The sequence below is a fragment of the Carcharodon carcharias genome, chromosome 12 (assembly GCF_017639515.1).
Source record: "Carcharodon carcharias isolate sCarCar2 chromosome 12, sCarCar2.pri, whole genome shotgun sequence".
In the NCBI taxonomy this organism is placed as follows: Eukaryota; Metazoa; Chordata; class Chondrichthyes; order Lamniformes; family Lamnidae; genus Carcharodon; species Carcharodon carcharias.
The window spans coordinates 45268785-45296133 of NC_054478.1; the positions used below are offsets into that span (position 1 = coordinate 45268785).

Consider the following 27349-nt stretch of genomic DNA (forward strand, 5'->3'; position numbering starts at 1 on the left):
CTAGTCCAGTTCAGGTTCTGTTCAATGGTAACCCCCAGGATGTTGATAGAGGGGGATTCAGCGATGGTAATGCCAACTGAATGTCATGGGGCAATGGTTAGGTTCTCTCTTCTTGGAGGTAGTCATTGCCTGATACTTGTGTGGCGCAAATGTTACTTGCCACTTGTCAGCCCAAGCCTGGATATTATGAGTTTTGCTGCATTTAGACATGGATTGCTCCAGTATCTGAGGAGTCACCAATATTGCTGAACATAGTGCAATCATCAGCGAACATCCCCACTTCTGATCTTATGATGGAAGGAAGGTCATTGATGAAGCAGCTGAAGATGGCTGAGCCTAGGACACAACCCTGAGGAACTCCAGCAATGATATCCTGGAACTGAGATGATTGACTTCCAACAACCACAACCATCTACCTTTGAGTTCGGTATGACTCCAACTAATGGAGAGTTTTCCTCCTGATTCACATTGACTCCAGTTTTGCTAGGGTTCCTCTCGGTCAAATGTTGTCTTGATATAAAGGGCAATCACTCTCACCTCAACTCTTGAGTTCACCTCTTTTGTCCATGTTTTAACCAAGGCTATAATGCAGTCAGGAGCTGATTGACCATGGCATAACCTCCAATGAGCGTCAGTGAGTAGGTTGCTCCTAAGCAAGTGGTGCTTGATAGCACTGTTGATGATCCTTTCCATCACCTTACCGATGATTGAGAGCAGACTGATGGGCAGTAATTGGCTGTGTTGGATTTGTTTTGCTTTTTGTGTACTGCACATACCTGGGCAATTTTCCACATTGCCGGGTAGATGCCAGTTGTAGCTGTACTGGAACAGCTTGGCTGGGGGTGCAGCAATTTTTGGAGCACAAGTCTTCAGCACTATTGCCGGAATATTGTCAGGGCCCATAGCCTTTGCAGTGTTCAGTGCCTTCAGCCGTTTCTTGATATCACAATTGAGTGAACCAAATTGGCTGAAGACTGACATCAGTGATGGTGGGGACCTCCGGAGGAGGCAGAGATGGATCATCCATTCTGGCTGAGGATTGTTGCAAGTGCTTCAGCCTCATCATTTGCACTAATGTGCTGGCCTTGCCCATCATTGAGGTTCGGGATATTTGTGAAGCCTCCTCCTCCTGTGCATTCACCAACCTGGAAATGACCACACATGCGCAGTTCGATAATTTTACTGTCTTCAAGCCGGGAAGCAGCCCTGCACGCCTGCACGGAAGTAAAGAACAAACGGCGTTAATTGCAGGTCAGGTGACCTGAACCGGAGTGCCATTCCAAAGAAGGTGTTCCAGGGAGCAGGGCACGGGAAGGCAGACAGGAAAGACGCCCCAGCAAGAAGTCCCAGGTAAGGGATTGAGACAGGGATCAGAAAGAGATCCCAGAAGCAAAGTTAAAAGAAAGGAGCAGAGAAATAGGCTCCGAGTTAAAGAGAAAGGCATATTACAGCAAGAGAAAGTCTGCGTGGAGCAGACTTGAAGCAAAGTGGGCTCGAGAAAAACCCAAAAGATCTGAAAGGGCAGCCAAAGGTTGTTTACTCCTTGCCACAGGCCTTTTAGAGCAATGGTATTCTGCTTGGCACTGCTGAAGATCTGAAAGCGTGCCTGGAAGATGAAGCTTGATTGTACTTGGAGATCCCGGGAAAAAGAATCTCGGAAAACAAAATTGAAACCCTGAAGGTAAATCCTTGTTGAAGCCAGCTGAGTAGGGGTAACGTTTGAAGAGAATTCAAAGGCAAGTTCATCAAATGTGGAGATTGGAAACATCATGGGAAAGACAATTTCCGTGAGACTGGTGGCTCACAATGTGACAAACATCTGGTTGGGTTGTTGAGAAATCCATGGAATCTGCTTTGGTCACATCTGTCATTTACTTTGGAGTGTTGTGTGTCTGACCACAGTTCATCTGTTAATTCACATGTTTTGCATACTTATCCTGAGCATTGGAGTATAAGATAGATATTGTAATTTGTTTTATCATCCTGAATTTGTATGTGTCTGTAAAGACATTTCTGGGGTAAAAGAAGAGTGAATATTTGAATCATCATCTCATGTTTGTCTTGAGCTTTCTTCTGATCAGTTTGGCTGGTGTAATATAGTTCATTTTTCTTGTTTAATAAATATGTTATTCTTTGTATTAAAAAGTTCATCGGTAGACTCCTGTGAATTTGTTCAGTAACTTTACTCCATGGTTTCTTAAAAAAAAACAAAGTTTCAATCCAGGTTTCACTCTGGGATCTAACTTGTCTAATATTAACATCAGCTGGGCTCATACAGTATCTTGAGTTTATTTACTGTAAATAACACAAGGCACCAATCGCTGATAAGTGGTTGGGTAAACAAGTTTGGGTTCATTTATTAAGACTAGATGCAGATATGTGCATGTATGTGTGTGCACGCTCGCTCTGCTCAAAGTTAAAGTGAAACTAAGACAACATTTTCCTTCATGATGTCATACTGATATACCTTAAAGGCATATTACAGCAATCACACCTTTGCTCTCCCAACTACACCCCTGACTATCTGGCTATGCCCCAACCCCACTTAACCCCGACTACCTCCAACAATCTGACTAACCCCCAACCCGACTACCCACCGACCACCTGACTAACTTTCCCAACCCTACCCAACTACCCCTCCTAGCTGACTACACTCACAACCGACCATCCGACTATCCCCTAACCTGATCCAACTAACATCTGACTACTCCCCGAACCTGATCTGACTAACACGCAACTACCCACTGACCACACGACTACCCTGACCAGACCCAACTCCCAACTATTGCCCAACTACCCCCGGCCATCCGGCTACCACCCCTGACCTGACTACCAATCCAACCTACCAAACCACTCACCTATCTCATCCACCTCACCCACCTACCCCTCACCCACCTCACCATCTACCCACCTCACTCACCTTGCCCAGTGACCCAGCTATCCACCTACCCCTCAGCCACCTCACCACCTTACCCACCTCACCATCTACCCACTTCACCTACCTACCCACCTCACCTACCTACTCACCTACCCCTCACACACCTCACCGCCTACCCCTCTCACCCACTCTTCCACCAACCCATTCACTCACCCACTCATCCACTAACATTCATGAAAAAACTGGACCTTTAAACTTACCAGGCAGAAAAAGGCAGCTAGTGCCCTGAAAGGGGGCGTGCCCTGTCTTATAGACTCATAGACGTTTGCAGCACAGAAGGAGGCCATTCGGCCCATTGTGTCTGCACCGGCCAACAAAGATCTGACTACACTAATCACATTTTTCAGTGCTTGGCCCATTGCCCTGGGGGCTATGTCAACGTGAGTGAATACCAAGTGAGTGTGCTCCCCTTGACTCTACTCTCCACTGCAGTGGAGTTTCCTGGGGAAACGCTGGTTATATATTTCTGTGACAACCATGTTGCATGCAGTATTGCCACTGCTCGGAAGATTCAGGCCTATACTTCACCTACACCCAAAACTATATCCTTCTACTCCCTGCTGATTCAGGAATCAGTGCAGTTCTTTTTTGTTTTGAATGGTTTGACAGTCATTATTCACTGTTAATAGATGTTTTAGTCTATTCCACATGCAACTGACTTAATATCGAAATCATTGTTTTTTGTTGAGATATATGGATGTAGTGTTGCCACTGACCTCCTTCCCAAGGCAACTAGAAATCGACACTAAACGCCTGTTAGGTCAGCAAAGCCTACATTACAAGAAAAAGTTTAAAAAATATATTGTGTTCAGGAAAAACAGAATCATCAACCAATCTGTCAGTGCTGATAAGCACCCCTGAAGACCCATCAACCACTCACTTGTTACTTTCTGCTGCAATAGTAAAACATAATTGAAGTACAAATTTACTTTAAATAGCTGCATAGAAAAAATTTCATGACTTGATAAGCCTAGATTCCGAAAGCCACAATGCAGGTAGGCCTTTGAGTAATAGCAGCTTTACTATGACCCAGCGACCTTGATTCAAAATGGCACAGCTACAAGTCTATGTAAACTTGGAACTCACTGGGCCCATTAAAAGCTCATCCAGGATAGATTGTTTGCAGATGTTTCCCATCTGTGTTTTGAATCCATATACCGTAGTAATATGATGTGTTTTAATTTCCGTATGTCGCACATTATTTTTGTTGTCACTAGTAAAACCCATTGTGGCACGATGATCTACACTCACTGTCTTGTAATTTGCTTTTACTGATCTAAAAGCATAATAGGGAGCTCCTAGTGCAAACTGTCCTAAGTTGGGTTGGGTCAGTCTGTATCAACATAACTTGTAATTGTGGATGAAATAACTTTTGACAAAAAAATGAGAGTGCCGATCTTTCTCCAATTCGCAATTCAAGATTGATATCATGTGCTGAGAAAGCAATCATTGCAAAGCCACATATTGATGCAATTTTGTCAGTGGATCATTAGGCAACAATAAAAATCGACATTTTCACAGTTTTCCTTAAAGAAGGAATTACCTTCCTCGAGTTCAAACGGCCTGACCATTTCTTTTTTACCATGTTGCTGTCTGGTCACATGGACAATTGATCCTGATCCAGCTGTGCTTCGGTTGAAAGCATTCCAAGTCAGAAGGACTTAAGTCTGACACTGCAGTGCAGATGATGTCTTTCAGGTGGATGCAAAAGATCCCCACAGCATTATTTCATCGAAGAGCACGGAAGTTATTCCTGGTCTTCTGGCCAATATTATCCCTCGACAAACATTAAAAAAAACGGTTATCTGTTTGCTATCATGTTGCTTTTATGGGAGCTTGTTGTGTGTAAATTGACTGCCATGTTCTCCTACAGTACAATAGTGACTATACTTCAGAAGTACTTCATTGGTTGTGAAGCACTTTGGTATGTCCTGAGATTATGAATGGTTCTATATAAGTGCAAGTCTTATTTTCTTGCATTGGCGCAGCTATTTTACCTATAGTGCTACCAGTTTATTCTGTCATCCTGGCACTTGTGGGCATTTAGCAGCTGATCAGTTAGTGATGTATTAAAGTGAATTTTACTATAATATTGCAGGAGATATATAATGATTTATCAATGAATGACAACTTTTGTTAAAATTCAACAGAGTTGACCATGGAGACATTAGTAGGAGTGACTTATTGAAATGTTCATAGTGGGGAATCCAGTGATTAATTTGAAATGAACTAGTGCCATATGGATAGTCACAAGGTATCATTCATTATGCATATCTCCTAATCTATTTATTGCGTAAGAATTACTTCAAATTTTCAATAGGTTAGTGATGGAACAGCTCTCTACCATTGTACTTGGAAATTCAAGGAAACATTTCAAAGGAAACCCACTGGGACAACCCACCATTTTCAGCAAATATTAATTCAATGATATTACTCACCTAACTGAAATATGGTCATTTTCAGATTTTATCTGCCTGTCGGGCACACAGATTGAAAATTTCAGCAACCGCTGCCAATGATTGCTCAGCTGTGTTTGTGAAAAGTTCAAACCGTCATGGCTAGTGCATGCTTTAATTTCTGCTATGCACTCCTGTCAGTTGAGGCTCCCTACTGAAGTCTTGGGCTAGACGGATCTGTCCTAGTCTCGACCCATTTCCCTGTGTCACGGTCACCATCCGCCAGGATCACAGCAAGTTTTCCAGAGAGGTCCAACCAGTGTGAAGAGGACAGTCATGTCGGAGGTGCAGACTCAACTTGTCCCTCTCCGAAATTTTCTTACTGTGGGGTAATTGCCGACACTCCCAGAGCCTACACAGGATGGCTCTGAGAACTAACGGTAAATTGGGTGGGTGCCATGAAATCCCAGACCTCTCCAACCCTCAGTGTCATTTGGACATAAGCATAGAAAACATAACCAGGTGGAAGATGGGGATGAAGTCTAGGCCAAGGCAGTAGCCCTTACTGCCAGGGTGATAACCTTAGCTGCCAGGGTTTTTTTCCCATTCGCTCCAGTTATCCGTCTTTAGGCGGGACTGTTTTAATGTGTGCAGTTACTGTGAAGGGACTGTGCAAATAATTCCATACAAAATAACAATCTTTAGCAAAATATATGTAGCACAGCTGATGATGCATGCACAACAACCACTTTCCAATGAAAACGCTGAGGATTAAACGTTCCACTTTTGAAGAAAAATGAAAAGAATGTTTATTGATTTACATACTGGTGAAATTGCAGGAAGGTATGGCTACAATGATTAAAAATAATTAACTGCAATAATTAAAAACTAGCACCAGCCACAGCACACCAATAGTAATCCTTTAATGCCTCTCAAGCAGCCAAGCCACTTAACCAACGTAAAGGGTAGAAATTTTCGCTCAGTGGGCGGGTGGGCACCTGGCCCACTCATGCGTGAAATGACGCACGTAGACATCGGCCGAGCGTGCCAACGCGCAATTCAATTGCCAGGTGTGCACCGGAGTCAGCAGCGCACCCGCCGACAATCAAAAGGCCTGTTAAGACCACTAAATAATCAAAATTAAGCTAAATTTTTCACTGCCCATCCAACCTAACAGTTGGCGGGCAGACAAATAGGTTAAATGGCCTTTGCATTTTTTGGAAACCTCATCCACAGGTGGGATGAGGTTTCCAAAAGCAAATAAAAATAAAGTAAAAGTTTTGCAATTGAATTAATAACATGTCCCCGGCTCATGTGACAGAGTCACATGAGGGGCATGTTTTGTTACATTTTTATTTTCTTTATTATTTTTTGTTAAACCTCTTCATCTCCCACAGGCAGCTCCGTGCCTCAGGGAGATTATGCAGCGCTCACTTGCGCGCATGCATGAAGTTCGTGCTTGGCCCGCTCGCTCTCCTCCCCGCCCACAGACGGTGCTCAGCGCTTCCACTCATGGTTCACGCTGGTGTGAAATCGCGGTGCAGTGTGGTGCTAATCGCGGGCGGCGGTCAGCTTCCCAATCGCCCCTGCCAAGCCCACCTGCCAAGGGCAAAATTCTGCCCAAAATATCAAAGTTTGATTCAGGTGGGAACAGTTCAGTTTTTGAGGAAACTGGCTGAACTTCAAGAAGTTTTACCAACCAGGCTGCACATTTGTGCTGGTAAAACTCTACCGTGCAAAAACTTGAGAGTTTTGGTAGAGAAGGGTAGCCAAACATATGTAAAGAGGCAACAAATATACCAATGCGTCACCCCAGGTGAACACTGCCTAGAGCTCTGCAAAAGCTGTTAAAGAAAATGGAAACAAGGTAAGGCATTAATATTACTGTGAAATATCTGTAACACATGGACCTGAAAATTAAAGGTACATTCAAAAAATGCTACTGATATAGAAGTTAATTTGAAAATAGTAGACAGGATTGTGCAGGTTACAGTGATGGAAAAGAGAATATATTGCAGAAGGTAAATTCTGAACATATGAATCTGCCTGAATTCCCCATGCTCTCACACTTAAAAGGCAAAAGCCGACAAAGCAGGGCACCTGGCGGAATCTTGCCATTTTTGAAGATTTTCTGAGTACAGGAATAAAAGCGTGGCCCGACCCAGCTGGTGACGCCTGGCCCCCGCATCTGTGATCTTATCTGAGTCGGCAAATTAATAAGAGTGCCATTCAATGAAAGACAATGGGTGGAATAGGCACCTGGCAGGCTCAATGGGATGGTCCTGCCAGCTGTGATGTCCTGCCGGCTCCTCTCAAGCTGGAGGCACCTTTGGGAGATGTGTGAAATTACTAAAATTATTTGTGATTGCAGCTGACAGACCATCATTGTAGAGGCCCCCTCCCATCCCTCTCCCTGGGATGGCCTGTAGCTGTAGCCCTGTGGCAGAAGAGGTTCCGGTGGTAAGGGGGAATAAATAGCGGAGGCTTCGCTGGCTACCCTGGACCACCACTGGAGGTCAACCCCAGCAACCAGCCGGGCTTTTTCCACAGCGTAGAGTCTGTCCATTGCCAGCAAGCTCCCAGCAACATCCCCAAACTGATCCCAAGCAGCCAGTTAATTGCCAATAAGCTGACAGGCAGACTTCTGTTGCTCACCCACCTCCAGCAAGATTGCCTAGCAACCTTTCGGATTTCCCTCCAGGTCCTGCCTCCAGCTTCCCCACCTCAAGCCTCATAAGATTCCACCCGCAATGTGGAAAAGAGAGGGCTAATGACATGAACCAACTCCCGACACGAGGGAGCAATGTTTGATTTATTTGTGGGGGAGATTTTAGAAGACACTAGGATGATGGAGTTTAGAAAGATGTACAGAATTCTGGATTGTGAACAATATATTTCTTGCATTCTATTATTATTTGAATGATATGTTGCAGAACTAAAAAGTTTCCTGTGAAGAATTGGAATTCAGGATCATTAGGAATGCACGAGGAAGAACACTGTAGCTAGTTGGGCTAGATGGACTATGATCTTCTCCTGTGTGAAGCTGTTATAAGCACAAAGCATCTGCTTCTACTGCTGCCGTGATGACTTGGGAATCCAAATTCATTATTGCTTTCAATTTGTCAGTTTGCTTGGTGAATGGTTACAACCAAGAAGGAAGGATTGAGGGACCTCACAGCTACCCACTCTGGCACGTTCAGGCAGATCAGTGAGCATTATGAGAGATGTCCCACTGCAGTGACACAATTAGAGTAATGAGTGGTATCCAGTTGGCACTCGATGCCAGGGGCAATTGGCCTCATTTTCTGCTCCTGCAATAGTGATTTAACCGCTGGCTGAGGGAGCGGGATGTTCACAGCAGCTTTAGAGAAGCACAATCATGGCACTGATGAAGCTTAAGCTTATTGCCCACCGCTCATCAGTTGGATCGAAAGTTGTCCCCAATGCTACTGCCTCACCTAGGAAAGATTTCAACACATAAGGGACAAACAAGGCAGCAAAACACATGAAATATGTACATCAGAAGCACTGTAAATGCAATGAAGAGAATTCATTTTGCCATTCCTTGAAGCCTATCAATCTGTTATTTTTCAAAGAGAACAGTTATAGTGAGAGATGGGGCAACCCCTGTGGAATTATTGGGCCCATATCAAATAAAGAGAGTGCCTGACTTGTGACATGGCTCCAAGATTCCTGTAACATTAGCTTTGATGGCAATGTTGAATCTCACTGCCACTGACAAATGGTTGCCTGTCACTGGAGGTTATTGTGTGAAGTGGCATGCCAGATTCTCAATCTTCCTGATGTGCCTGATCCTCATCATACATGTGGTCTCCTCTACATTGGAGAGACCAAACGTAAACTGGGCGACCGCTTTGCAGAACACCTGCAGTCTGTCCGCAAGAATGACCCAAACCTCCCTGTCGCTTGCCATTTTAACACTCCACCCTGCTCTCTTGCCCACATGTCTGTCCTTGGCTTGCTGCATTGTTCCAGTGAAGCCCAACGCAAACTGGAGGAACAACACCTCATCTTCCGACTAGGGACTTTACAGCCTTCCGGACTGAATATTGAATTCAACAACTTTAAGTCGTGAGCTCCCTCCCCCATCCCCACCCCCTTTCTGTTTCCCCCTTCCTTTTTTTTTCCAATAAATTATAAAGATTTTCCTTTTCCCACCTATTTCCATTATAAAAAAACCCCCCCACTAGAGCTATACCTTGAGTGCCCTACCATCCATTCTTAATTAGCACATTCGTTTAGATAATATCACCAACTTTAATTTTAACACCTATGTGTTCTATTGTACTATTGTCGTTGACATCTTTTGATGATCTGCTTCTATCACTGCTTGTTTGTCCCTACAACCACACCCCCCCCCCTCCACCTCTCTGTCTCTCTATCTCTCCGCCTCCCACACACACACCTTAAACCAGCTTATATTTCAACTCTTTCTTGGACTCGAACTCAAGTTCTGTCAAAGGGTCATGAGGACTCGAAACGTCGACTCTTTTCTTCTCCGCCGATGCTGCCAGACCTGCTGAGTTTTTCCAGGTAATTCTGTTTTTGTTTTGGATTTCCAGCATCCGCAGTTTTTTTGTTTTTACCTCATCATACACTGCTGCTCTGCCGTGCCCATTCTGGAGCAGTGGCTGAAAAACACTTATTATAAACCTTGTTTCACTGCAATGCATCAACACATTAGTCTTATACAACCACGCTAAGCTGAAAGCTCCTCTGTACTACTTATTTTTAAAGCACTAATTCAAAGTCTTCATGTTAAGCCCATTGCCAGGAATTTTCACCTCTGCCCTCGTCCACCAACAGTTTTCCTTCCCATTCATTTTAATAGACAAAAAAATAATGGAGTGAAGAACACAACAGCAGCCCTAGTACTGTTGGTAAAACAATACATTTTCATTTGACAATGCACAATCTGATATTGCATGAATTTATTATTAAAGATTTTGACAGGTAGAAGACGGGTTTCTTTCCTCACTCTTCACTAACCTTTTTGATTCCTGTTTTGAATTGCCAGAGCAGTACTGAAATGTCAGCCTTGAATCAGTAAAAGCACTCTTGCCAGCAAAAACAGAAAACGCTGGAAAAACTCACCAGATCCAGCAGCACCTGTGGAGAGAGAAACAGAGTTAATTGGCGGGGTTTTCCGCACCCGTCCACCGTGCGATCTTCCGGTCTCGTCACTAGTCAGCAGACTCCTGCCTGGGGCGCTCCCTCCCCCTTAGCAGGTCCCGCCCACGATGGGGCCGGAAAATCCCAGCCAATGTTTTGAGTCGGTATGATCCCACTTCAGAGCTCTGAAGAAAGTCATACAGACTCAAAATATTAATTCTGTTTCTCCTTCCACAGATGCTGCCAGATCTGCTGAGCTTTTCCAGCATTTTCCGTTTTTGTTTCAGATTTCCAGCATCCGCAGTATTTTGCTTTTATCAAAGCACTCCCGCCTTTGTTTTGACCTTTCAGTGTGCTACTGAGGGAGGGTTGCAAAATCGAATGAGACCTTAAGCCACGGCCCCTCTGCTCTCTCAGGTGGACATAATACATCCCATGGCACTATTCAAAGAAGTGCAGGGCTGTACTCCACAATTTCCAGTACTTATCCAAAAATAGTAAAGCCAAATGTCTGGTTATTGATCTCATTGCTGGTTATGGGAGGTTGCTATGTGCAAAATGGCTCCCACATTTCCTATATTGCAGCAATGATACTTCAAATGTATTGTATTGGCTGTAAAATGTTTTGAGATGTCTTGAGGTTGTGAAAGATGTTATATAAATGCAAACTTGTTACTTCTTTAAACTCCACTAGCAGTTCATGCTGCAGTCGATATAGCAGAATATCCAATTTGTTCACAACATCAATAAGTTCCTTAAAGACTATCAGAACACTATACCATTGACCCTCACTGCAAAATTACTATTTTTTTTTAAATATATTCTTTCATGGGATGTGGGTGTCACTGGCAAGGCCAGCATTTGTTGCCCATCCCTAATTGCCCTTGAACTTAAACCATTTCAGAGGGCATTTAAGGGTCAACCCCGTTGCTGTGGATCTGGAGTCACATGTAGGTCAGACTAGGTAAGGATGGCAGGTTTCCTTCCCTAAAGGACATTCGTAAACCAGATGGGTTTTTATGACAATTGATAAAAGTTTCATGGTTGTGACCGCTGAGACTAGTTTTCAGTTCCAGGTCATATTAATTGAATTTAGCTGCCAAGGTGGGATTTGAACCCATGTCCTCAGAGCTTTAGCTGGCACTTCTGGATTACTAGTCCACCTTCTGCACCACCTTCTGCCCTAATTTCAGGCTTTATGATTAACTTAACTTTAGATTCGTTCCATTGATGAGGGACCAGCGTTGAGCACAAGCCTATCTGTGCCATCAAGTCCAAAACAGGGAACGCACCAAGATTATGGAATCTTCAGAGCTGATAAACCAGGGCTCATAAATGAGATATTGGCCACAGGTCATTGCTTGGACACCCCAGGGTTAAAGTGAATTTATCTTGACCTTACGACACAGTAACCTTTATTTTAATGGTTCTCCACAAATGGCCATGCTAGCATCGACAATTGCCAACATGGTGCTGATGATCCTCTAACATTTTCAATGCTTAACATTAAAAATGCTGAACTGTGAAGATAAACTAATTTCTTGCATTCTTAAAGGATGAAACATTAAACAAGATGATTTGGAATATATTCATGAACTTTTTTGTCTCTGTTCCTCTAGTTTCCCCGCATGTTGCATCAAGATTTCGTCAACACTGGTTTCCCACTATGAGACCAAGCAACGGGCCAGTTAGGCTGCAGCCAACGAGCCAGAAAACCACTCCTTGGCATGCTCCTGTGGCCAGCAGAGTGACAATGGACAAAGCAGTTACTAAAGCAAAACCAAATCCAGCTCCCAGGACAGATAAGCCATACACGACTTTGAGCTTGTCTTCTTCCATGAGCACTTCATCTCAGGACATTGCCACTGCTATCACAGGTGCTGCTCTAAGTTCTGGAACCATATCTCAAGTTGCTGTTCAGCCCAAAGTTCTACAAAAGACAACCATGTTTTGGAGACCTGCTGCCTCTGCACTGCGAGCTGTGACAGCATCCATCACCCACATCAGTAATGAGTTAGTTCCTACCGAGAAAAAGGTCACCTGTGCTGACATGCCTTGCTTTAATGGAGTCGCCTGTGAGCCCACACAGTTTGGAAGCTTTAAATGCGGGCGATGTCCTTTTGGATACACTGGTGATGGTGTTACGTGTAAAGGTAAATGAATTGACTGCAATCTATTGGAGAGAGTTCATACAGATCACAATTGTGATGGAAATATTGCTTTTTATGCTTGTGTAAAATCCACACACTGGCTAGGCTGCCCTTCTTCAAAGTGAACCACATTGCTATGTGTCTAGAATCACATGTAGGTCAGACCAGCAGACTTCCTTCCCTAAAGGACATTAGTGAACTAGATGGGTTTTCACAACAATTGGCAATGGTTTCAATCAGACCTTTAATTCCAGATTTTTATTGAATTCAAAATTCACCATCTGCTGTGGTGGGATTCAAACCCAAGTTCCCAGAGCTTTATGCTGGGTCTCTAGAATCCTAGTCAGTGACAATACCACTATGCCACCATCTCCCCTAGTGGGTTTAGAAACTGTAGAAATAGTGATCACCCTGCATGACCCTGTACAACTCTACCTCAGAGATCTTCAGCTGTATGCCCCAAAATGAATGCTCTGCTTCTTTAATACTGGCAAATTGTTTATTCCCTGCTCACTTGGTTCTACCACCAGGAGTTTCTCCCTTGGCCATTGTGGTCTCACCCTTCAGAGTTTCTTTCCTCCCTCAGCAGCTCATCTTCTCACTACGCTCACAATTTTTCAAACATCTCCTTTAACACCTTTAAAATCAAGCATGCTTTCGCCATCCCAACTCTTCCCTTTTTCACTGTCCCTTTCTATACACTGGCTAGCAGTTTGTAAACTGTTGTGAGATGTGACTCAGGACATGAGAAATTGTGTTCATACCTGCACATTACTGAGATATAAAATCATTAATATTTTTAAAATAGTTTAGAATTAACGTAGAGTAGATTATGTCATGGCCAATCTCAGTTTAGTGACTACAAACCCCACCCTTCCCATCAACACCTGAAATCTCTGTCCACTATGACCTCTGACCCATCCAAGCATACTATATGCAACTATATCCTATCCCCCTTATTGTACCCTCTTGCACTTATTCCTCATCAGGATTGTGCTTGCATTTTCTTACCAGAAAATCCTGCTGAGTCATAGCTGGCTGCATTCCTTCATCATGCCACCTGCTATCAATGACTATTTAGACAGGTGTTTCAGGAATAACAATCATGCTTAACATTTTAAAAAAATGATGGGCCCAGCTAACAACCATGATATTTATTAGCCATTTGCAGATACCCTTGTGGAAAGAATATGGAATGCGCAGCTCCCAACACATGTCGTTGCAAGTCTGGCTACACTGGATACAACTGTCACATAGGTATGAACTCTACTTTGCCTACAAAGGACCTGTAAGAAGTGTCCTTGTTTGAAATATATAACTTGACAATGTTAATGTCCATCACAGAATGACTGCAGAATATTTTATTGCTGCAAACACTAATCTTATGTTCACTCGTCTTTATTAGCAATCTGCCGGCCTGACTGCAAAAACAGAGGAAAGTGCATCAAACCAGATGTGTGTGAGTGTCCCCACGGATACAATGGCCTGACCTGTGAAGATGGTAGGAGCAATTTGTTTCGTCTCCTGTCCACCTACAGAAGTGATATAAGTTGTGTGCCTGTCTACTTGTGCATCTGTCAGTGTTGCTGCATGGTAGGGAGGCCAATCTAAAGATTGTTAGGAATTACAGAAATCCTAATTTGAGGCATTTATTTTTATTTTTCCTGCTACCTCCGACTGCTGTTATGAGATATGCTGCAGGTTTGTTGTAGTTTACACCCCCAGCTACCCAGCTGCAAAAATCCCCTCCCTCTCTCCATATCTCTCTTTCTAACAGCGAACCATGGGTTCCCATTGTATCTCTGCTTTGGAAGAATAGAAAGAACATTGGAAGCAGTCCAACATACCTCACCACATTTTGATCATATAAAGTTAGCTCCTGGATGATTAAGGCCTTCTTCTGCAGCCATGGCAGAGCACTCTAATGACATCCATGCTCTCACCATTGATTAAGCACACTATTTGCATATTGAAGGCATGGTTCCATTACCCAGAGGGAAAAACCAGTTCAGACCAGTGGTCTTATTTCCCAGTTTTTATTAGTGTTCCACTTTAAGGTATACAAGACCAGTTCGAAACCAGTATTCATGTTTCCTTGTTTTTACTGTTTTTCATTCTGGGTCTCCAGAGTGATCTAGGATATCCTACAATACAATCTAGCATGGGTCCTGAGGGTTGTTCACAAGTCTGTGTTCAGGGTATCGGGGGAGGCAGTCTGAGATACAGCAGCACCCTGAAAAAATGTCGAGTGGCTAACTGATTACAAGAGATACAGTCATGCAATTCTTATACAAATTATCTCGCAGTCTCTAAATCTGACAACAGAATTAAAAGTCTGCATTTCCATCTTTCCCTTCAATAATATTACATCTACTGCTCTCCTTTCTACATAATACACAATAACACACAAAGCTCCCATTCATGCAAATTCATAAAAGAAACATCCAGACCTTCCCAAAAACAATGTTTTTGTTTTCATTGTATGAGTAATGGGCTGGTGGGAACAGAGGGCGGGGGTGGGGGGGGGGGAGGTGGTGCAGTCAAAATATGTCGAGTGGCTAGCCTGTTCACCCCTGAGCTGAACTCCTTGATACACATGCCCCACATATTGGGCAGGCGCTGCAGTTGGCAGACAATTGAAAGCTGATAAATCCCCAGAGCCCAATAATCTACATCCCAGAGTACTAAAGGAGGTGGCCATGGAATTAGTGGATGCGTTGGTTGTCATCTTCCAAAATTCTGTGGATTCTGGAACAGTCCCGACAGGTTGGAAATTGGCTAATGTAACCCCGCTATTTAAAAAAGGAGAGGGCGGAAACAGTGAATTACAAGCCAGTTAGCCTAACATCAGTAGCAGGGAAAATGTTGGAGCCTATTATAAAGGATGTGACAACAGGGCACTTAAAAAATATCAACGGGATTAAACAAAGTCAACATGGCTTTATGAAAGGTAAATCATGTTTGACAAACCGACTGGAGCTTTTTGAGGACATAACTAAAAGAATAGCTAAGGGACAACTGGTGGATGTGGTGTAGTTAGATTTTCAGAAAGCTTTTGATAAAGTTCCACATAAGAGGTTAGTATGTAAAATTCAAGCACATGGGATTGCGGATAATATATTGGCGTGGATTGAGAATTGGTGAGCAGACAGGAAGCAAAGAGTAAGAATAAATGGATATTTTTCGGAGTGGCAGGTGGTGACTAACAGGGTACTGCAGGGATTAGTGCACGGGCCCCAGCTATTCATGATATAATCAATGATTTGGATGAGGGAACCAAATATAATATTTCCAAGTTTGCTGGTGACAGGAAACTTGGTGGGAATGTGAGCGATGAGGAGGGTGTTAAGAGGCTTCAAAATGATTTAGACAGGCTGAGTGAGTGGGCAAATACATGGCAGATGCAGTATAACATGGTGAAGTTATCCACTTCGGTAGGAAAAACAGATTGGCAGCATAATATTTAAATGGTGATAGATTGGGAAATGTTGATGTACAAAGGAACCTGGGTGTCCTTGTACACCAATCACTGAAAGCAAGCATGCAGGTGCAATAGGCAGTTAAGAAGGCAAGTGGTATGTTGCCCTTCATTGCAAGAGAACTTGAGTACAGGAGCAAGGATATCTTGCTGCAGCTGTACAGGGCCTTGGTGAGACCACACCTGGAGTATTGTGTGCAGTTTTAATCCCTTTACCTAAGAAAGGATGTACTTGTCATAGAAGAAGTGCAGCAAAGGTTCACCAGACTGCATTCTGGGATGGGAAGATTGTCGTTTGAGGAGAGATTTGGCTGACTAGGCCTGTATTCACAGGAGTTTAGAAGAATGAGAGGAGATCTCATTGAAACACATAAAATTCTGACAGAGATGGACAGACTGGATGCAGAGGTGATATTTTCTCTGGCTGGGGTGTCTAGAACAGGGGTCATAATCTCAGGATATGGGGTATGCCATTTAGGACTGAGATAAGGAGAAACTTCTTCACTTAGAGGGTGGTGAACCTATGGAATTCTCTACCACAGAGGGCTGTGGAGGCCAAGTCACTGAACATATTTAAGAAGAAAATAGATTTCTGGACTCTAAAGGTGTCAAGGGGAGAGTGTGGGAGTTTGGCATTGAGATAGAGGTCAGCCATGATCATGTTGAATGGCAGAGCAAGCTCAAAGATCTGAATGACCTACTCCTGCTCCTATTTTCTATGTTTCCATTGACCAGGATAATATGCTGCTCACACCATAATATCACAGAATCACACAGTGCAGAAGAGGCCCTTCGGCCCATCGAGTCTGCGCCGACACGTGAAAAACACCTGAACTACCTAACTAGTCCCATTTACCAGCACTTGGCCCATAACCTTGAATGTTATGACGTGCCAAGTGCTCACCCAAGTACTTTATAAAGGATGTGAGGCATCCCGCCTCCAACACCCTCCCAGGCAGTGCATTCCAGACCGTCACCACCCTCTGGGTAAAAAAAAAATTTCCTCACGTCCCCCCTAAACCTCCTGCCCCTCACCTTGAACTTATGTCCCCTCATGACTGATCCTTCAACTAAGGGGAACAGCTGCTCCCTATCCACCCTGTCCATGCCCCTCATAATCTTGTACACCTCGATCAGGTCAACCCTCAGTCTTCTCTGCTCCAACGAAAATGACCCATGTCAATCCAACCTCTCTTCATAACTTAAATGTTTCATCCCAGGCAACATCCTGGTGAATCTCCTCTGCCCCCCCCTCCAGTGCAATCACATCCTTCCTATGATGTGGTGATCAGAACTGCACACAGTGCTCCAGCTGTGACCGCACCAAGGTTCTATACAACTCCAACATGACCTCCCTACTTTTGTAATCTGTGCCCCGACTGATAAAGGCAAGTGTCCCATATGCCTTTTTCACCACTCCACTAACATGCCCCTCTGCCTTCAGAGATCTATGGACACACACACCAAGATCCTTTTGTTCCTCAGAACTTCCTAGTGTCATGACGTTCATTGAATACTTCCTTGTCAAATTACTCCTTCCAAAGTGTATCACCTCACACTTTTCAGGGTTAAATTCCATCTGCCACTTATCTGCCCATTTGACCATCCTGTATATATCTTTCTGTAGCCCAAGACACTCAACCTCACTGTTAACCACCCGGCCAATCTTTGTGTCATCTGCAAACTTACTAATCCTCCCCCCAACATAGTCATCTATATCGTTTATATAAATGACGAATAATAGGAGACCCAGCACAGATCCCTGTGGTACACCACTGGACACTGGCTTCCAGTCACTAAAGCATCCTTCTGTCATAATCCTCTGTCTCCTACAACTAAGCTAATTTCGAATCCGCCTCATCAAATTACCCTGTATCCTTTGTGCATTTGCCTTCTTTATAAGTCTCCCATGTGGAACCTTGTCAAAGGCTTTGCTGAAATCCATATAAACTACATCAACCGCACTACCCTCATCTACACACCTGGTCACCTCCTCAAAAAATATGGTTGGCATGTGCAGGTGGATGGTGGTGGGCAGGCCATTTTTTGTGGCCTACATGGGAAAAAATGTTGCACCACCTGACCTCCAAAATCCAGACACCTACCCCTCTCTTCCCTCTCATTGGGTTCTCAGATCACTCCTTGCCCTAAAAGCCCGGGACTTACCTTTCTGCCGGAGCCATCACTCTTCTTCTTGCTCCTTCTAGCAGTCCTGGCAATGCCCACCACTGAGCTCTGATTGGCAGCTCTCAAGGGTGGGATTTCCTCCCACTGAGGGCTGCAAGACCCACCAATGCCCACCCCCAGTGTTGGCTGCAGGGCGGGCTTCTTTCCAGTGTGTTGGCTGTCGACTGACTTTCCTTCTAGTGGTTTGAGTAGTCGGCCTCTGCCCCCCACTCTCTGCCCCCACCCCCACACCTTTCTGGATAATGTAGCCCATAGAATAAAATTTGGGTGCTTTCTGTGCTCTGCCTCACCAGCTTACCATACAGAAAGTGAATTCAAAAATCTATACCAGTATCTGAATAAACAATGTTAGTGCCACCATTGTTGACAGTCCATTGTGTGTGTGTGTATGTGTGTTGTCTATTTATCACTGTGATTTCCCTTTGGGCAGAATTTTCCCATTGGTGTGTGGGGGCGGGACCCTCACGCCAACATGTAAAATGACACGCGGTGATGTCAGGCAAGCGTCCCTGCATCACCGCGTGCCATTACGATATTTCGTTGGGCAGGCGCGCGATGGTATCCAATGCGTGCCTGCCATTAATTAACGGGCCCCTTAAGGCCTTTGAGGCGCCAACTGACGCCGATTTTCCTCCAGCCATGCGACCTTCAGTTTGGCACACGGGCACAATGGGCAGGCGGGTAGGAGACATTTGTATAAACCTTATCCATGGCCGGGATAAGAGGGCTCAGTGGGGTCACAAGTGTGCTCCATCAAATATTGATTTTCCAAAGTTGCTGATATTTGCCTGTGTGATCTGCAATACTTCAAAACGCATCCCAGCTGCTTGGTCTGGACTCACAACCTTCAAGTCAGCACTCTGCAACGAGGAATCTTTTTTGGGCCTGCAGGTTTCAGGAAGCTTTCCCTTAGCCTGGGAATGGGAGTTGAACTCTCCACTGGAGGCAGCTCCTCTGAGGAGGAAGGGAGGGCTAGAAGGGGGAGGCCAGGAGTGCACATTCAGGTGCCAGGAGAACCACCTTTGGGAGGACAGACGCAGGCACAAGGGGCGCAGGGCCAAGAGATAGTCCAAGGCAGAGGTGTCTGCAGAAGACGTCACTATCCTGCTGCCAGGGTATACAGGCAGCGAAGCAGCTACCTCAATATGTCTGAGGTGCAGTGCCAAAGGAGGCTCTGTCTCTCAAGGGAGACAGTCAACTATATTTATCAGATGGTTGGGCCTGAGATCTCTGCTAACTGTGTGGGTGGACACCCCATGCCAGTGGCTCTAAAGGTCACAGCTGCCTCAACTTCTATGCCCCTGGCTCCTTCCAGGGGTCAGGGGTGATCTTTGCAGTGTCTCCCAATCAGCTGTCCACACTTGTGTCAAGCAGGTTACAGACACTCTGTTGAGGTCTGCATTGACCTTCATCCACTACTGTTGGGACCAGGCAAGCCAGATGCAGTGATCCAGAGACTTCACGGCCATTGCTGGCTTCCCCCGCGTCCAGGGTGCAATAGACTGTACACATGTGACCATCAAGGCGCCAGCAGGTGAGCCCGGTGCCTTCATCAACAGGAAGGGCTTCCACTCCATGAACGTGCAGATAGTGTGTGATCACAGGATGCAGATTCTACAAGTCTGTGCGAGGTACCCAGGCAGCTCCCACGACACCTACATCCTCAGACACTCCCAGGTGCCGGGGCTCTTCAGTGCTCCAGCCTGGCTGGATGGATGGCTGCTGAGTGACAAGGGCTACCCCCTCAGAAGGTGGCTCATGACGCCTCTCCACCATCCAAGAGCAGAAGTTGAGCAGCGGTACAATAGGAGCCACGCCTCCACAAGGGCTGTGGTGGAGAGAACCATCGGTCTTCTCAAGGTGCGCATCCGATGCCTGGACCGCTTAAGAGCTGCACTCCAGTACCCCCCCAGATCGTGTGTCAGTGATAGTGATTGCATGCTGCGCTCTCCGCAATCTTGCGCTGGAAAGGGGGAAAGTTGTGGACGATGAAGATGTAGATGCAGTTGCCCCGGATGCACACGATGAGTCCAGCAGTGAGTCCAAAGATGAGCACACAGGGAAATGCTGAGGGGGTAGACATTGACCCAAGCATACTCCAGGGAGGCAGGGACACCCAGGAGGCTTTAATCCGATGAACCTTCAGCTAGCAAATCACAGATGGATCACCAGGACAAGCCTGGGCTGCAGGCTCCATACTCAATATCTGAGAACAAAATCTGCCTGGGTAGGAACATTAACTAAGGACCTTGTTAATAAAGCTGAATGTCCCACATGGCACTCTTAACATTATTGGTAACCATCCACCTGCAGAGGAAAAGAGACATCCTCAGCCATGATGACATGTCTGAATTTAATATAATAACAAAAGGTGCTTAAGAAAACAAAATGACAAAGGTGTTAAAGACCTCATTGCAGGCCAACACAAAAGCACCAGTGATAAACCCGTGGTGTGCCTAAGGTGCCTTATGTTTACGCTTTCGGGTGCTATGTCTTGATGCTGGGAGTGGCATCTGAGACAGCCTGCTGACTTTGCTGTCCCGTTGACCTCAATGATCTTAGCGGTTATCATCTGGCCCGTGGAGCCTGAACTGACCCCACCTGGGAGGGAGCTGCGGTTCCACATCTGGCATCTCCCCAGTCGTCGCAGCCTTGTCGGATGCTATGGTCACTGGCAGAGGGACGGAGGAGCTGCCGCCCTCATCCGGTGCACCCTGAGAGGAGCCAGCAGAGACGACAGGCAGCTGCTGCGCCGATGTGAGGTCACTTCGGACCTCCCTGCTCACTGTGGATGGATGGGCACTGAGCTGGAAAACTTGGTTCCCAAACCATCTCCCACACTGGCACTGACCAGCTGGGGTCAATGCTGATGTGAGGGCTTGCTGGTCTGAGCACATCCCCTGGAAGCCCTGATTGGTCTCCTGGAGGAGCCTCTGCACAAGAGTCGCCAGTCTCACCATCAACGACGCATGGCGCTTGGCCATGAGGCTCATTGCATTGGCGATAGTCCATGTACACCAAGCCAAGCATAGCCTCATGTATCTCCATCAGATGCTCCTTCACACCCAGCTGCATTTCCTGTCCCTGCTGCATCGCAGATGACTCCAGAGGCACATCATCAGCCACCGACTGAGCATATGCCTGGCCCCCTGCAGTCCTCCAACTGCTGGCACAACGGGCACTCTCTGTCTCTGCCAGCTCCTCCAACAACTGTGAAGTGCCCTCACCGCTCTGCCCTAGGACACTAGCCATTGTCCTAATTCCCACCAAGGTGCTAGTATCTGTGGTGGTGCCTGCCTGGCAGAGATGATGTGATGCTGGTGGTCCGAGACTTCAGGAGGTGAGAGGGGGGACTCTGCTGCTCCTCCTCCCGGCCCTGCTCCACTGATGCTGAAAGGAAGAACAAGGATATTGGACCAGTTAACATGGAGACAATGTCAATGTGCATCCCTGTCACCCAGATCATTATGCACTCATCCTTCCATAAGCAATGGTCAAGCCATGTTGCAATCTTCAATGATCGAACATTCAGCACTGCCATGGATGTTGGGAGAACAATGGTGACCTCACTGCTGGGCAAACATATCTGGCTGTGGCAGCCCATCCTCACCGACACCAGTGGACCTGGGCGCATGGCCATCTCCAGACCTAGGGCCTCCTGCTCGAAGCGGCTGAGAATCACCAACTGGTCTGGCCCTCCGCTAGTCTTCACCTGCTCAGTGACAAAGGAGAGAAGAGCATTGATTAGTGCAACTTGTACCTGGATTCTCTTCGCGGACGGCCCACCTCAACCAAAGTGGGACATTGCAGGGCTCCAGTGTCTCCTCCCCCGCTGCTGCCGAACACTCACACAAAAATGCCAGGCTTGTCCTCCCCCACCTCCCCCTTGGACAAATGCTGCCTACATCACATTAGGCACCACACGGTCTAATCTCCATAGCAAGGAGTCGGAAGCACGTGGAGCACAGAGGGAAGCAGATCAACCGGTGCCATACCACCTTGAAGCTCCCCTCCCAGCATGTCATCACCCTGACTTTGACATGTACTGGATTTCCAGCACTGTGTCTGGGTGCAGCTCCTCCAGGTTGATCCCCAAAACAGTAAAGTGGATGTCACTATACCACATGCTGTGGGGGCAAAACCCATCTCTTCACCACCCTCTCAGGGTGACCTCAGCATGGACAATATCTGCTGGCCCACCCAGCGAGGGACACATGCCATCAATGATTCAATGCAGTCACCACACTCATACTTGGGGGTGGCGCCAGGGGGAAAAGCCTACCTGCTGGGTTAAGTGTCCAATGCCAACATGGTACTCACCCTTCCCGAGCGCAGCAGTTCATTGAAGCACTTGTGACACTGGATCCAGGGGCATCGCACCACATCGTGGGAGCTCACGATCTCCACCACCATTTGGCCATGTGCTGGGGCCTTCTCCTCCCGTCCTGGGGTACCAGGACCTCCCGCCGTGCTGCCACCTCCTCCAGGAGGCCAGCAAGGCAATCATCAGAAAAACGAGGGGCATACTGCCCCCCCCACCGGCTCTATCCTCCTGCCTAGCCTGCTCACCAGCAGCGCTCTGGGGAGCCCTTACACTGGCTGTGATTCACAGCCTTGGAAAGGCTGCAGCAACTTTTTAAAACAGGCCGCCAGGTCGCCATTGGACCCAGTAGTCATTGCAGTCCCGCTGCCTCCCGCCCACTCCCACTGTGCTCGGGAGCCACGATTCACGCTGGGCGGACCTTAATTGACCCGCCCAGGTAAAATGGCAGCGCGGACCCGATCGCACACCAGCTCCCGCACGGCCCGCCCGACAGGCAGAAAATTCTGCCCTCAGTATCATCATGTGTTTCATGAATTTGTAAAACCAATCTAATATTCATAATATTTCTAGGTGCTACCTATGCAGCAATAGTGTCAAACTGACTGACTTGCTGTGTATCAATAATAGTCTCTTAGGCCTGAGCTGACCCTTGCTGGAGCAGGCTCAAGGCTGACTCATGCTCCTAATTCGGATGTTCGTATGTTCATACAAGGCGAACCATTGGCTTCAGATCCTCCACTGCTGACTTCACTATCAGCAATACCTTACTCCATATGTGTTCACCGCTTTTACTTACATGTGCTCACCATCATTCAGTGCACTTCTCTCTAGCTTACTCCTTGATTGCTATCAAAGTAAGTACTCGTGAGCTAAGAGGAATGGAACAGTTAATGCTGTGTGTTTGAAGTGCTGGAGGCTTTTTGCCCTTGTACAGCTGGTGGGAAATAAGTAGCTTCCTGATAATTGGAGTTTTCATCACTTCTAGTAGAAGGAATAATATTATGACATCTTTTACTGACTGTTTAGTGCAGGATACAATAAGAGAATGAACAGAAAAAGAATGTCATATACTTTTCCATCTCTGACACTTCCCATGGTCTCCTTCCCCAGGGGCAGAATTTTATGGTTCCCCCCTAAGTGGGTTTGCAGGAAGGGAGGCCTGCAAAATTCTCTCTGTGTCCTTCCCATCACGTAACTGCCCACCCTTGACTTGAAGCGAATATACGGGAGGCAGGTGAGGCCTATGGTAGCTTGTCTGCCCTCACCCCAGTTGATGCCTTTAAGTGACCAATAAATGGCATTTAAGGGCTGTTTTCCTCCAGGCTACAATAGTTATGCCAACAGGAGGAGGTCAGGGGAAGCCCAGCAGGTTAGCCTGCACAGGCTTCGGGTAGGAAACACCTCCCTCAAGAGCCATTTGCAACCCACTCCCTCCACCCTCAACCTCTTCCCGGGGGCCTCTTCTCCTGGCCCAGCTGAGAGATCCCTGGACCTAGCTCCATCATTTGCATTTTGTTCCATGGAGCTTGGTGTAGTCCCAGTAGTGACTACTGCCCCCAGTGGCACTGGTGGAACTAGAGGGTTGCCAGGTGACTGGCAACTCTTGGAGGCGGGATTTCTTCTGAGATGGAGATGAAAGAGCATTAAATGGCTACAGGGCAGCCATGCTGAACGGTGGTGTGTTCCCTGCCAACTCTTTCACTGACGGGCCAGAGAAAGTCCCACTATCCAAAAAATCCAGACCCAGGATTCATAATTGTCCTTACAATGAGTTAGAAATCTGAGCTTTGGGAGTGTTATGTCTGCTGTTGCAGCTCCATCAGAATGATTAAAAGTAGTTATCCCCTTGACAAAGAATGTTAAAATTGAGGAATTAAGTTTTATTCTAAAACATGTCTTAACCACAGGAATCCAGTGATCCATCCTGGGCCTGTCTGTGGTTTGGTTGGCTAACAATAAGTGCTTTGGGTAGGTTTTATGTTTCCTCTACAAAATCATTGACAACAAGAGAGCAACCCTCCTTATAGTTGAGATTAAAAACCTGCAGTTTTAAGATTGTAGAATTTAATTGACAGCATATTCAATCCAAAATGTGCAGTGATTCAAGTCCAAATTGGCACAAGAAAAAAAACATGAACAGATGGAAATAATGAAAGTAAGGACGATTTTTACTTTGTAATGTGTTCATTATTTTACTATTGGCAGCCTTACTGACCTTGGTACAACGCATTCACCAATACAGTAATCTTACACACATCAATGTGTTGTTGGTATAGACAGAGCCAGCAACCTGTACAAGTGCCAAGAAGCTTGACTACTGATGCAGCACAATTGAGACAGACACAGTAATGGACTTTCTTACCTTTTTAATTTCTTTGCATTCTGTTGTCTTTTCTGTTGGTTGTTCTGAATTCATTCTTCTCCTTTCACCCTTTGGAAATGTAGATATATCATTGCAGTCATCATTCAAAGTAAATGAATAAGGTTACATTTAATTCGATACTTTAAATGCACTTTTGCCACAAAAATGAACAAGAGATTTTTTTTTAAACAACCAAAAGCGTTAAACAGATCCTGAACAAATTGTACAATTTCAATTGCACGTAGATTTGATGTGCCTTTTATTAATTTAACTAAGATTAGCCAAATTCAAACTTTCCTAAAATTATTTATTGCATATGGGAGCATTTATCTTCGAAAGGAGTTACTATCACTAGGATTTGGCATGCGCAAATTCTGTCTGTCAAATTCACATTGGATTAACAGAACATCAGTGTCTCCCTGGTTGCTGTTCTATGATTCTCTTATGTGGTGGGACCGAGTCTAACAATCTTGACAGTTTACAATCTACCTGCAGTCATAGGGTTCCCTGGTTTCAAATGACCCAGCCAAGAACTGACTATAACCATTCAATGTGGACAGCGTGGCCTGGGTTTTAAATTGGCGTGGAGTGCATTGTTATGTCACCTAGCTCAGCCACTGTCCTCTTTTTACATATTCTTGGGAATTGAGCATCGCTAACAAGAGCAGCATTTATTGACCGTCACTACTGCCCTTCAGAACTGCCTTCTTGAACTACTGCTATCCATGTAATAAAAGCACACCCTGTGTGCTATTAGGGAAGAAGTTCCAGGATGTTGATCTAGCCATAGTGAAGGAACATGATATAGTTTCATATCAGGATAATGAGTAACTTTGAAGGGAACTTGCAGGTGGTGTTGTTTCCATTGCATCTGATGCCCTTGTCCTTCTAGCTGGTAGAGGTTGCTGGTTTCAAAGATGCTGCTGAAGGAAACTTGACGAGTTGCTGAAGTGCATCTTGTAAATGAACCACTCTGCTGCTTGTGTGCACCAGTGGTCGACAGAGTTATTGTATTCCCTTCAGCTGAAAAAAATACTCTTTTTAATCTATTGAGATCATTTTATTCATGAAACAATGTTTGCCCCAATTGATTCCCTTAACGAATGACTGGAAATAGATATTTCATCAGGCAACTAAAAAGTGTTAAAAGATAAGACCCAGCATCTGTTCTAATTTATTCCACTGATGAAACTAGTGAGACATGTGACAATGTAATGCAAGTCAATGCTCATAATAATGCTGCACTGCATTAATGATTTTTACTTCTAAATGTAGCTCTCTGTGTTCCACTGTGTGAACATGGTGGATCTTGTATAGCCAGAAATACCTGCTCTTGCCATTATGGATTTGTGGGACCAAGATGTGAAACAAGTAAGTGTATTATTGGTTTGGTATTATTCTGCACAACAAAAGCTTTACACTAGGGAATTTGATGTAAGATGAGGATAAGGAGAGGATAATGTGCAAATCATATCCTCTTCTCAAAATTTTGTACTTTATCAAATTGTGACCCTGGCATTTATTACATGTCAGTACTCAACCATTCTGCTGCACTGTAATACATCACCTGACTGCTCAGAATTGCCCTGGGTGGAATAATATTTGTCATTATCTCAATGTAACTTGAAGCCAGTCACAAGATCAGAAAATCTTCTCATCTAATTGCCAGACTAGATATAGAGAATTGGCTGTTTTGAGCTACCACCATGTTCTGAGACTGTGTCTTGCTGTCTTGGACTCCAGGTGTAGGAGTTGGTTCTTAGACAGTAGACATAATCTGGTATATGCTTAACACTTGTTTATTAGTACTACTTTGAAACAGGTTATGGAGTACGCATGTACGTAGCTCTTAGGCATGATTCCAACTGTGGTAAAGTGAAGTACTATGTACCTTTAAGAGAATGCAAGTGGACTAACCATGTGACAGTACTGACCAATCAGTGTACAGCACAAGCTACCGTTTAATTGTAAGTATAGAGCTGGAGGTGGTTGTGGGAGCACACTAGGATTTAGTACTCTGCCTTCTGTTGCAATAAACAATCACAGTTTGTTGTTATGTCAGTCCCTGTCATTGATAGCGAGCATAAACTAATAAGTGTGTATGAAGGTGTGCAATTTGAGTTTACTCGACTAGTGAAGTCATAGACTCAAGACATAAAACTGGCGATGAGGATTAAAATAGCAAAATTGCAAGACCCCTGAATGAAAATCCACAAGACGAGTGAGCAAAACATTAGAAAGAGAATCTGTACTTATGTTGTCAATCAGAGCAGAAAACAGTGCTGCAGTTTTAAATTTGAGAAAAAAATCCCTGCAGAATCGCGATCGTGGGGATCCTACCAAAACTCAAAAAGTGTGCGAAACCCAGCACAGAAAAGCCC

General features: G+C 45.3%; 1 protein-coding gene across 2 annotated transcripts in view; it reads left to right on the forward strand.

The window, feature by feature from the left end:
- Positions 1-27349, forward strand: part of LOC121285190 (von Willebrand factor D and EGF domain-containing protein-like) — a 311018-nt gene that overhangs the window by 266069 nt on the left and 17600 nt on the right. For both annotated transcript variants that reach the window (XM_041201452.1, XM_041201453.1), the window contains exons 21-24: positions 12087-12620; positions 13779-13874; positions 14023-14118; positions 26244-26339. In XM_041201452.1, the coding sequence (XP_041057386.1) occupies positions 12087-12620; positions 13779-13874; positions 14023-14118; positions 26244-26339 (822 nt within the window). The remainder of the gene's footprint in view (positions 1-12086; positions 12621-13778; positions 13875-14022; positions 14119-26243; positions 26340-27349) is intronic.